The sequence below is a fragment of the Botrytis cinerea genome, chromosome 14, assembly GCF_000143535.2.
Source record: "Botrytis cinerea B05.10 chromosome 14, complete sequence".
NCBI classification, from domain to species: Eukaryota; Fungi; Ascomycota; class Leotiomycetes; order Helotiales; family Sclerotiniaceae; genus Botrytis; species Botrytis cinerea.
Window position 1 is genome coordinate 765,081 of NC_037323.1, and position 12,310 is coordinate 777,390.

A 12,310-nucleotide genomic window follows, 5' to 3' on the forward strand; every position below is an offset into this window, starting at 1 on the left:
CTGCCATGCAAGTCGGGGACTTAAGCGCAGCTCTAGCGCCCCATATATAAAGGAAATTGTTTTAAAAATAAAGCAAGCTTTTCTTCGCAACCGATGTCTATGGCTGGTATCCATAGAAACCACGGTGTAGAACAAAAGGATTTTTTCTTTTTCCCAATTTTGTCAAGTTGTTGCGAGTTGATCGCGGAAAGGACAGGCTTGCTTCGCTTTGTCTCGGATGGAAAATGAGGCATGTCTACCTAGGCTATAGGAATTCGGCATTTTTGTCGGCAGATTGGCGGATCTCAAGTCAACGAATTTTAGTACTTTGTGCCATGCAGCAAGACTTAGACTTTCCCAGTTGAAGAGTTTCGACGTTGGGACAGAAATGCGAACACAAGGATAGTTTGGCCACTTAATCGACATGGCAATTGAATCAGGGTCCACCGTTTGGGTAGAACCAAAGTCTGAGCTCACAAAAAGCAGTCGTATTGAAGTAGCATAGAGAAGGGAATCAACCAATATATGGAAGTAGATAATTAAGTCTCGTAAGGGATATGTGCACCACAGCACGGTTTTTATCGTGCGTGCACATAGAAACAACGGTCAAGGGTATGCAATTCTTGAGTGGATATCCCAGGTGGACGTCAGTGAACCTAATCGACTGTTTGAATGTAGATCCACGTTTTGAACTTTATCAAAGTGACGAGACGATTTAACAATATTGTTGTGATGTTGGAATTAACCTTTGCAGGTACGACAGACATTGCGCCGTTCTGGATAGATTGGATACCGAGTAGCGTATGAGAGTCTTGGCACGTTACTATCTTGGCATATAAATGCGAGATGTTGATATGCTGTTTGTGAAGGAAGCTGGCGTAATTCGAATGAGATCAAAAGATCAGGATCTGGGTATGTTCTAATCAAGCGCCAGTCTTCCGCTTTCTTGTTGAAATAGAGCGCGGCCAAGATGTCTGGGTATCAAAGACTGATATACGGCTGTCTAAGAATGCGTACTCTAAAGATCAAGAAACGAGGATATGTGTGATTTATGGCCGGGCTCTAGAGGCTGTGCATAACACGCAACGTATCCCATCCTGTCGCGCCACTACCTGAGATGACACCTCGACGTGTTGCGGCGAAGATACATAGCAGTTTGAGGCTGTCAATCACGGCTAATGCTCTCGGTGAAAGTGCATGTGCCTTCCATTTTTGCATTGTTACAATCGATAGATACACGTAGGTACCGCGAGGAAGTGTGTGGAGGGCTTTTGTGGTACACGAAAAGATGACGAGAGCAGATGGATGAGATATACCTTCATGGCAATCCTGTCCTGTACATGTACCTGGGGAGAATCCAGATTTCCAAATAGAATCATCTTTCCGCCTCAGGTGTAAATAACTTGAGCCTGGCGCGAATAAATGCCTGAGTGATAGCTAATGAACAATAAATGATAGATAATGAGTGAAAAGAAACTTTAACAAAACAACCAATGTGCAAACAAATTGTATCTCTCAATCTCTCAAGCTTCAATTCAAGTGTGGTTTTTTCCAGCGCAAAAGTTCTTGGGTGCACGCTAGTAGTACTGACGACGGATATGGATGTACCTCAACACGGTGAAGCTGCAAGTTGGTACGAGCAAGCCATCGAGATGTCGAAGCTTCTCTGAATATTCGAACGAGGTTGCGCATCCAAGCAAGAAAAGCCACCTTTGGCCCCCGCAGCAAGCCCTACTACAGGGCTGCATAATGTGACGCCAATGTCAGAATATCCGTTGCACCCAGCAATACCGTTCACCGATCAAGATAAGCATCGCTAACCACATAGAACTCATCTCAACCCTATTGTAGCCCCTGCGTGCTCAATAGTTGAGGGCTTTGGCCCCCAATGGAAAACACGATATATCGGTGTACAGAGGAGCTCTGATTTTCTTCTTGGATGATGTATGGAGATGACGAAGACGGCGTTTTCCCCCCTCTTCTTCGCAAGTACATCAATGGCCAGCCTTATTAGTATAGGCTCATCTCGTCTCACGCCGTTTGCGGATTCAGGTGAATGGTGTACCAGATGATCTCTTTATATATTCATCTCTTTTATCCTATGATTTTGGTTGGGAGGCAAGATTGGAAAGTTTTCGCGAATGTGAGCATGATATCGACGTTGTCTCTTAATATGTCTACACAAACTCAAGCGCAACATTGTAGGGAGTACATGCAGCCTATCCTCATCAATATCCAGGAAACATCAGCTCTTCCGAAACACATAGTCAAACTAGTCAAAAACAAGCCGAAAACGAGTGAAGAGAGTGGTTCTGGAGTCAAGTAAGTTTCTTTTACTCCTTCAACCTCTCCTGCTTTTCTTCTTCCCCTTGTACCTTTGTTCCTTTTTATAAACACTCGGGGCGTCTTTCGATTGTCAATATTAGCCATAACTCCAAGAATTTGAAAATAGTTATCAAGAGCGAACTTCCAGTGTTGCATCTGTTCGGAGCTTATTGGATGTTCGAGCATTGGACAACTCTGTTAGAGTAATCCCATTCTAATGGCTCGAATCACATGGATACTTAGATCTCCTCAGCGCTTCACATTGGGGAAAGATTGCTCTCCGCTTGTCAATGGAATCGCCCATGACTTAGCCACAGTGGTGTATAAAGACTAATTATAAAGAAGTGGACAGAGAATAAGCCAAGAGCCTTTTCAAGGCATGAGCTACATATTGAGCAGCTCAATTACTCTACGCGCAGGATGCTTTATCGTGTTACTGGCCCTCTACGATTGTTACTTGCTTTTAATCGCCCTGATTGTCAGACATTTTGCAAAAGAGCCCAGCAAAACTGCCTTTGATATTTCACGCCGGCCTCCTTTTCGTCCCGGAACAGGCTCTAGTCGCCGTGAACATCCATTCGGTGTTGGATGATTTCTTGAGTGGCCAGGAGGTCAACGCCCTCTTAATTCGACATGGCCATGGTCCGGAGTGAAACTTTCAATCTTGGTACTGTGGGGTGTGTGCTGGATGTTTTATATGCGAATGCAGTGTTGGCAACAAGCACAACCTCATAGCCAACTGCAGACACCTTTACGCAAGGCTTCCAGACGCTCAGCGTTTCAGTTGTCTCCAATAGCGAAGAATTATCTACCACTCGGTAAGCAGTATGGATTCCTTACTTTGTTTTTCAAAAAAAAGTCCAAGGATGAGTCGTTGTTACGGGGTGCAACTCTCCCCTCCCCAAGGAAGCTATCAAGTTCGCGAATATGATAACATAGAACATTTTCGAGGCAACACGAACCAATACAGTACCTTCTCCTACAGGGCTCGTCCAGGATCGATCGTTCATGGTATACACGGCTCTATTCAAAACACATCTAATATATCGTTTTTGTTGGTGTGATTTTTGCGATTGATAGGTACACAAATGGATGGGTATTGTTATTATTCGATACGCACAGGATTCACTTTCTTCGAGATATTCACAAGAAGACACCAAATAGAAATTATCAATGAAAAGTCCAAGCACCCAATCCGAGGCACCCACTGGTTATTTATGTGTTTATTTATTTAATCATTTAAATAACAAATAACAAATAAGAAAAAGAATAGAAAAGAAAAGAAGAGTTATCAAAAAGGATTTAACTCGATAGGGGTCGCTACCTACCTGGGCGTTATTCTTTCTACCAGGTAGTTAACAAGGCAGAATGATCAACAACAATTGAGTCTTGGGACCGTGAAAACCTCGATATCGATCTAATTCCAAACACACTGGAATTTGACACCAGAAAATTCGACATCAAAGCCAGGGACTGGAGAGTTGAATTTTCAGTATTTTCCTTTGCTACGTGCGGTACTAATCAGGGTCAGAACAAAATTGCAATTTCTAACTATAATTTTTTTACAGACCAACAAACAGGATCAGTCATCAAGCAAGAACCAGAACCGTATGATCCATTTATCTTCGGTCAACGTCAGGACAATCGTAGCAACCATACCCAGGGCAACCGTTTACAACGCCCGAGTGACTCCAACTGGCCTTTATTGTTTGATCCGCACTTAAACAATACAAGGATCTGCAAGCAAATTACAGAACAGCAAGGAACATTTCAGCCAATACCAAAGTCGCATCAGATCTGGTATCCTGCTCGAGAATCCGCACACACACAGGCAGCTGCGCCGAGAACACAGCAAGGTGAGTCACGATTTAGATATTGTTTGTTTCGTACATACATCCGGTCTCTCAGCACGCTACCACCCCTGGCATGCCTGGCATACGACTGCCCAGTCATCAAAGCGAGGGATTCAGAGCATGTGACTGATGAACGTGTTTTGCATGTAGCACTTCTAGCCATGTCGAATGCTCCGGAGAGACAGAACAGACACTCAGAGTCGCCTGTTCCTCCTCAAGGCTCTGATAACAAAGAAGGAATAACCGACGGCGACAACACTACGAGTCATAACCTAAATCCGGATCATGTCACCAGTGGACTCGTGCCTACATTGCCTGTTGTGCCTGGAGTTTCACAGCTGCAGACAGATATAACAACCGTTGGCCCCCCCAGCATAATAGCTGAAGGCCGCGAATCTGAGAACCATCCAGAGGAAAAGAATGGAGGTGGTGATTCAGAAAATGGATTACTAAGCGTGGCTGGTACTTCGCCACATCACTTTAGCGCACAAGGCAAACATCAATTTGCAGCCTCTCGAGCTCCAGGATACCAGGCATTGCATTATCAAGAGTCCAATAATCAACCTGAAAAACACCAAGCCGGAGTGTACGAGCGTGGCAACCATCTCCCCTACGAATATCCGCTAAATATACACCCCCCTCCCAGTCGCGACAATACCTATTTTCCTGAAGACTACGACCATAACCCAGATTCAAACTTCTTCCAATATCAGGATAACGCCCGCCCAAACAACAATATGAGTTTAAGCTACGAGTCCAGATCATTTATGACTGATACACAGTACCCGATGCAAATGGCGCACGAAACTCAAGAGCAAGACGAGTTCAAGCCGCACGATGAGCATAATTACCCAAGTCCGCCGCCTCCAATGTCCGAGAACCCTTACACCACACAACCTATGACGGAAACTCCAGACCACCCATCATTGGAACTACCAGAATTACCAAAAGATGAAGAAGAGGTGCCATCACCCGGACGGTCAAAGCCAGTACCAAAACCTGACAGGGAGATTACAAAGGATGCAAATGGGAGATTTTACTGCACATGGCCCGGATGTACTGAGGAGGTCAAAGACTTCAATAGAAAATGCGAGTGGAGGTAAGCGCAGCCTCAAAACCTTTATTCATTTCATCATTAATGTCTTCATAGTAAACATATGGACAAACACGATCGTCCTTACAGATGCAAGGAACCCGGCTGCGAAAAGCTTCCTGGGTTTACGTACTCTGGAGGACTCCTTCGACACGAAAGAGAAGTGCATGGGAAACACGGCGGGCCTAAAAAGCAACTCAACTGTCCTCATCCCAACTGTAAACGTCACACTGGAAAAGGATTCTCCCGCCAAGAAAATCTTAACGAACATCTTAGACGCGTGCATACAGCAGATACGGGAATGACACAAATTTCGCAAATGGCCATGGATGAAACAGAAGAAGATGCCAGTCAAGCAATCATAACAGGCATGAAAAGAAAACGCGGAAATAGCAAGGGAGATGTTAGTGAACTTGAAAGTCTCCGCGAGGAAATCAAGAAAATGAAGGCGGAGAATGATGAGCTCAAAAGACAATCACAAGCCCAACAAGCACAAACTGCAGAAGTAATGCGCCAACTGGTTGAACTTCAAAACTTAGCAACGCTACAGCATCCACGGATGAATGCACCACAGGCTACTATGTAAAGGCGTGAGAGGGATGAGTTGAGTGGTGATGTCGGATGAGATAAAAGAGATAACTGATGTTCTTTGATACGCATGGAAATAATTTCCTTTCTCTACTTTTTCCGGGACGGACGTTTGCTTGCATGGTTTGGAGGGGAGCATTTGGGGGAGTTTAATGGATGTAGTCCTGGTACTTATTTTTGGCGTTTTCATGAGATTTTTTTACCTGGTGAGGACGAACGGACGAATTTTTCTTTTTTACTCTGCTACCGGGAGCAGATTTCGACTCAAATTCGGCAGCGACAGTCACTCTCGTACTCATAAATTTGTTATATATAAGCTTGTATTACTATAGCACGAGAGAAAACCCACTATAGTTGAAAGATTGATTCAATTTGTTTCATTTCTGCGTTTGGTGATATACCTATACTTTGTTTGCCAGACTCGTTTCCCCTTTTTTTAGACGAAACGATAGAACTCGAGTGACGTCTTTTTCCAAATTTAATCTAGAACTATGATAGAATCAATTGAGTGAAGAAGAGCCTGAGGTTCGATTCTGTTCTGGGAAAAAGTTGATCAGTTGATGTCTGAGGTATCGATATCTTTCGAGATCTTCAAGACGCACGCGTTTTTTTTTCTTCTTCTTCTTCCGCCACTACTTAGGTTACCGGGAAGAGATAAGCCATGGTAGATTAGTAGAGAGTGAAGTTGGGTAGGTAGTAAAAACTACCCTTTTGGTTAGAGAATAAGGCTTGATTTCTATTTTTAATGTTGATATGATTTATTGGCTGGAATTTGTTGGGTGGGAATTTGGAAAGTAGGTAAGGATGAATAAGGGTAGGGTCTAGGAGTGCGTGCGTGCGGAAACCCCGATCGCGGGATTTCTGGGTGGGAGTTTACATACGTAGGTAAGGATGAATAAGGGTAGGGTCTAGGAGTGCGTGCGTGCGGAAACCCCGATCGCGGGATTTCTGGGTGGGAGTTTACATACGTAGGTGAGGGGTGCGTTGATGATTATAGACAGAGGCAGGGGCAGTGGCAGTGGCAGTGACAGTGACAGTGATTCGATTGCGTTTGGGGAGGTGTGGTGGGCTTGTTGGGTGAACTTGTGGGATTTGAAGTTTGAGATTTAAGGTTGCGTGGTGGGAGGATTGGAGGGGGGAGGAGATGAGATGAGGTGAGATGAGCTGTGTGTTGTGATGTGATGTGATGTGTATTGGATAAGATGTGATGCGATGCGATGCGATGCGAGGGAATGGGATATATGCATGTAGCATTGCGACGAGCAGTGGTTGATATCTAGGTATAGAAATCAAGCATCAAGCATAACATACCAACATAGCAATATCCAACAAACTCCCAAGTCTATCTATCCATCTCATCTCATCTACTTCCATCCATCGATAACACTCAAAGACCCGTGGCACAGCCTCGCCGCTTGATGCTTCGGAATCGGTTGGTTCGAAGCTGTCAATCGAACAGGTTATGCGTTTCGCATCTTCCGGGTTCGAATGGTCGAATATCAGTACGGAGTAGGAGATACACAGATATACAGATACATAGATACATATCATTTGAGTTGGTGGCTGAGCGGCGGAGGCTGAGTAGGATGGATGGATTCCCCCTCCCCCCCCCTCCTCCCTCTACCCAGACCCTGCTCGACAAAGATCTCGGCATTGCCGCGTTGATCTTTGGATTCTGGGGATTGGGGATTGGGAATAGGAATGTAGAATATAAAAACATCACATCTGCTCTCCAGCGTGACAAAGACCGGACATCTGAATCTAGAAAAAAAGAAAAAAGGTGGTGGGTGTAATTCTATAGATTTAGAGGGAGAGCATGGGTATGATATATGTATGATATTATCTGGAACCATATATTAGGATATTAGGGATGGCTATATGTATAATCTGTATGTGTCAGCAGTAAGAATCGAATTGTACATCTATCTCATGATATCTTCAACAAATTTATATCAGTTTGAAATGATGCGTTTTGCGATGCGAGATTGTATTAGAGAAATGCTCGAAGAGAGAAGATGTATGGAGATGTTATGTCTATAGTACATGTCTACTTACTGTATAGATGTATTTAGCGAAGTTAAAGGAGCGAAAAAGTGATTTGTTCCCCCCTTCTAAAGATTTTGTTTTAGTGAAGATATCTAGTAATGTAAGAATTTCTCCTTTGCGCTATGTATCGGTAGGCAGATTCATTCTCGCAGGGAATGTTCGAAAAGGTGGTTTAAAAAGTAGGAATATAGATAGATGTAATATTTTACATTTCGCATACTTTCTGTTGTGTATAGATAGATGTTATCATTTCTGTTTGCTTGATCATTATAATGTAGATATCTCTATTCTAGCAGATATATGGACGTCGATTGTATCCGCCATTTTTTCACATTAGCCTCACACCCAAAACGCCAGCTGCTGCACGAATCCCATGCATGTACTTCCCAATCTCCACCCGCTCTCACTTGGTTCCTCGACTGCTCTACTCAACTTCCATAGCCATCAGCCACTCCTCGCTCACCCTCATAAATTTGGCTACAAAAGCTTCGAGATGAAAAATCACCTTCGTACCCGTTTTACACCTGTGTTCGTAAAATGCAGCCCATTTGACAATATCGCTCTTCAACGCATCATCCACCAATGGCATGAGTTTCCATGTTAAGGTTTTGAGAATGGTTGTGGCAGGGATACAATGTGTAAGCAGATCGTAAAGTTGGGCGCGGATTTTGAGGATCTGGGCAGGAGTGTGTTCAACAGTCATGCTGTGGGCGATGGTCGAGAGAAGTGCTTCCCAGTCAGGTGGCGGGATGGGGGTATTCTCTGCTATTACCTCGCTGATGCTGGTTAGTATGACATCTTTTGCAAAAGTGCATATAGTAGAAAGAATGATATGCGTGAAAAGGGTAGATAAAACATACTTTTGCGCATGTGCGGCCTCATACATCAACAGCGCTCTCCTTAGATTTCTGCCACTCTCCTTGGCAACCCTTTCCAAGAATCCTTTACTAACTCCCCATCCTTCCCTCTTTCCACTCGTCTCAAGCACCTTCACAATGTCTCCCTCAGTCGGTGCTCCCACCCTAACCAATAATGTTCTACTCCTGATCGGCCCAATGATCCCCGAAGTACTATTAGCCACCAGAATCAACCTAACATTCCCACTGTATTTCTCCATTGTTCTTCTCAGCGCCGCCTGAGCATCACGACTCAGCCCATCCGCCTCATTAATAACCACCACCTTAAACCTCTGTTTGGCACTCTGGTCCACCTGCTGCGTTTGCGCCACTTCTTTGAGCAACTCCGAAATCACAACACGATCATAATTTCCCACATCCGAAGGCGTAATCTCCAAATGATAGAGTGAAGAAACAATATTGAATTCGAGTTTTCGCGACGAGGTTGCTAATGCGAAGACACGGGAATCGATTTTTATCTTCTCGACGGCAGGCCCATAGAGTTCTTTGAGAGTGCATACTATGCGAGTTTTTTTACCCGCACCGGAAGGTCCGTAGAGAAGGAGATGAGGGAAGTCGCCGGATTGTGCCTAGATATGGTCGCCATTGTGAGCATGTACTGTGTCAAGTGTATAGACAGGGTAATTGGAGAAATTGGCAAACCTACAAGGGATCTCAAACGATTAGAAAGATCGTCATGGTAAGTAAGTTGATCAAGAGACCGAGGACGGTGCTTATCTACAATGAGAGCCATGTTGTACTTTGGTTGTGCTATTTTGAAATTGAGGTTTGATTCAAATTGATTTCTGGGATGAAAACGTTCTGGAGACGCGATGAACGCGTTTCGCGTAAAGCTGTTTTGCGGGGAACCACGTGAATTTCCATGCTAGAAGGTAAGTTCACTAAAGGTTTTGAGGGAGTATAACTTCGACCTGAAGCTTGAGTAAAGTGTTTTCTTTTATTCAGAATTCAGTTGATTATGTTGATTTTATATACATGGTTAGGGCAATGTTATCTATGATGTTGTCCTTCAAACTCCTCAAGAAATTTAAGGCGGGATATTGGAAGCCATTCAAGTGACTTGAAAACAAATCGTGTGAATTCAAAATTTCTATCTAATTCTACAACAAAATCTAAATTCAAATGATCCCTCCGGTGCCCGTCCTTAATGATTGATCTCTAATGCTATAGTGTAAAACGCCGACGCTTGAACCAAGACCGCTAGGTATCCTTTAAAGAAAACATGATAAAAGTAAATTTCCCACAACTTATTCTTTCTTCTACCAAACAGGAGGTTCGATCCCAATCACAGAATAAACTCCTCATCCAACCAGTGCTTTAATACAATTCTTCCCTCATCAAAGCTCGGTTTGTCAACCCTAACAATGATAGCTGCGTGACTATGTCTGACCTTGTGAATGAAAACCGGATACTTTCGCCAACCTACCTTATCTAATGCTTCTATCATTTTGAATTGATATGGTGCTAACGCTAAAGTAGGAGCAATTTCACCGGATTTCTCTGGATCGGCAATTTCACTATGGAAAGATTTAGTCCGTTCTCTAATCAGAGGAGATGAAGCGGATGCCTCTTCGGAGTCCGAATCAGAAGGTGTGTTGAGGTATTCGTTGTCTTGAGTGGCGTTAAGATTCTCATACACATCTTCGACGGTTTCACGCATACTGTTGATGAGCAGAGGAAATCGATAGTCTTTTGGTTGAATACCGGCTAAACCTTGTTCGTGGAGACGAATACGTTTACTGCTGCGGACAGTCTGAACGGCAGAGTTTAGAAGAAAAGCGACGACACCAAATGGGATGAATACAACCAGTGCTACGAATAGAGGAAGATTTCCCAAAGTCTTCTTTGTGCTGGCCATGAAGCTCGTGTTGGCATGTAGACTAGATTTGTCCAGAGGGGAAACTGGGTTGTGCCTGTCTAGAACAACATCTTCGTAACCTTCTACATAGTTTATTTTGACTTTATCCGGATTTGAAAATGGATCGGTGCTTGCGATTCCAGTGGTATAGTAAACGGCGCTTCGATCGTTGACGATGTTTGAATATAATGTCCTTCTTTCGAATTTGGCTAATCCCTTTAAGAAGATTGATTCTGGATCTGCCAGAATCTCAAGTAGCGGCCTTCCTGTATCTCTAAACTTGTCTATCGTAAATAACTGTCGCCCGGAAGTTGACAGAGTCCTTGCGCCCAGGACGTTCCAGATGTGATTGAGAGATCCTTTCAGAGGGGTGCGGACTCCAAGATGTGGGCTAGCAAAGGTGGTAATATTCTATATATCGGAGTCAGATAGTCCACATTAACTCCTGAGTTCACTATACCAACATACCACGGGCTTGATCTTATCGAAGAACCCCTTGCTGTCAAGTAAGCCAACAGAGTAACGGGCCACAAGGCCACCCAAGGAATAACCAACGATGGAGAACCTAGTAATTACTTGACCCTCTCTCGCAAGTTTCTCGACTTCTTCCTCTATCTCTGCAGTCACTCGCTCGCCGCCCAGCTCAATACCATCATATGTAAAGCTACCACTGTTGCGTTTTGCGACCAATATATGAAGGGCATCCTCGGAATGTTTCGCTCGTAAAGATTTTGCCACTGTCTCTAAATGAACTGGATTTCCCCAAAGTCTGCTCCGTCAGTATGCTATGAATTGCAGAGAGGTGCAGCATGTACAACACTCACCCATGAACAAGCACGCAGAGATGCTGAGCATCACGGCTGCTACCGGTATAATCCATAACTTCGTTGCTGAAGAAGGCCCGGTCCAAAGAAGACAAAGAAAAAGGTAACAATGCGACGATGGGGATTGGAATGCTAGTAGTGAGAAAGTGTCTCTGAGACACTTTCCAACCACTAACAATAAGCACACAGCTGTCGCGTGCTCGGGCTTTTCGATGTCCGGAGTGCGTTTGAATGTATGATGCGTTCTCTACAGGGATATCTGCAGCCTGGAATACGATTTTCAGGGTGTGCACAGCCTTGAAGATTGTTTGGGATATCCAGAACGGAAAATGGGAGAAAGGATGGAAATTCTATTTATGGAGATGGAGATGAAGATGACGATGGCGATGAGAGTGAATGCAACGAAAGGAACATCGAGAAGAACAAGCCCTCCTCACTTACCCAGGTATTGTCAAATGATATATGTATCTCAGTGTGATTGTGATAACGACTGCTTATAGGTGGGCTCCCTCCTTCCTTGGCTCCTTCCACCAACAGATAGATAACATCGATAACATCGATAACGTTGATAAACCTACCATAGATTAGAGGAAAGATAGACATTCCGGTATCTCAAGATATCTCAGAGAGTATCATCCATAGATTCCACTGCAGAAATAGTGGCTTGTCGATTGAGATTCCGAGATTGTGGGCATCCATCCCCGATTCCCCGATGTGCCAGTCAGTAGGTCCATGTTGCAACCGGTATATTATCTCTTGGAAGCCCACCAAGGTAGATTCGCTGGGAAATCGACGACTCGGTCTCTTGATCATTACCTAGATCGCTA

The 12,310-nt window shown here is 44.1% G+C and overlaps 4 protein-coding genes across 6 annotated transcripts; 2 read left to right on the top strand and 2 right to left on the bottom strand.

Annotated features, from left to right (window-relative positions):
* The first annotated feature begins 1,487 nt into the window (after positions 1–1,487).
* Positions 1,488–3,012, top strand: BCIN_14g01780 (hypothetical protein). 2 transcript variants are annotated; one of them, XM_024697046.1, is made up of 3 exons: positions 1,488–2,122; positions 2,185–2,301; positions 2,650–3,012. In XM_024697046.1, coding segments are annotated over exons 1-3 (366 nt in total). In that variant the 5' UTR covers positions 1,488–2,120; the 3' UTR covers positions 2,897–3,012. The 2 variants fall into 2 exon arrangements, with proteins under 2 accessions (XP_024552860.1, XP_024552859.1); XM_024697045.1 differs by having other exon boundaries at positions 1,488–2,301.
* Positions 3,013–4,030: 1,018 nt separating this feature from the next.
* CND13 lies at positions 4,031–6,186 on the top strand. 2 transcript variants are annotated; one of them, XM_024697048.1, is made up of 3 exons: positions 4,031–4,160; positions 4,308–5,256; positions 5,308–6,186. In XM_024697048.1, the coding sequence occupies exons 2-3, from the start codon at positions 4,319–4,321 to the stop codon at positions 5,834–5,836; spliced, it is 1,467 nt and encodes a 488-aa protein (XP_024552861.1). In that variant the 5' UTR covers positions 4,031–4,160; positions 4,308–4,318; the 3' UTR covers positions 5,837–6,186. The 2 variants fall into 2 exon arrangements, with proteins under 2 accessions (XP_024552861.1, XP_024552862.1); XM_024697047.1 differs by lacking the exon at positions 4,031–4,160 and having other exon boundaries at positions 4,570–5,256.
* Positions 6,187–8,137: 1,951 nt separating this feature from the next.
* On the bottom strand, positions 8,138–9,552 carry Bcrfc5. Its single transcript, XM_024697049.1, has 3 exons — positions 9,448–9,552; positions 8,745–9,370; positions 8,138–8,660 (listed from the first exon to the last, which is right to left on the bottom strand). Exons 1-3 carry the CDS (start codon positions 9,532–9,534, stop codon positions 8,309–8,311), a joined length of 1,065 nt encoding a protein of 354 aa, XP_024552863.1. The 5' UTR covers positions 9,535–9,552; the 3' UTR covers positions 8,138–8,308.
* A 325-nt stretch (positions 9,553–9,877) lies between these two features.
* Bclpl1 lies at positions 9,878–11,567 on the bottom strand. The gene is made up of 3 exons (XM_024697050.1): positions 11,484–11,567; positions 11,128–11,428; positions 9,878–11,070 (listed from the first exon to the last, which is right to left on the bottom strand). The coding sequence occupies exons 1-3, from the start codon at positions 11,537–11,539 to the stop codon at positions 10,087–10,089; spliced, it is 1,341 nt and encodes a 446-aa protein (XP_024552864.1). The 5' UTR covers positions 11,540–11,567; the 3' UTR covers positions 9,878–10,086.
* Positions 11,568–12,310: the final 743 nt, after the last annotated feature.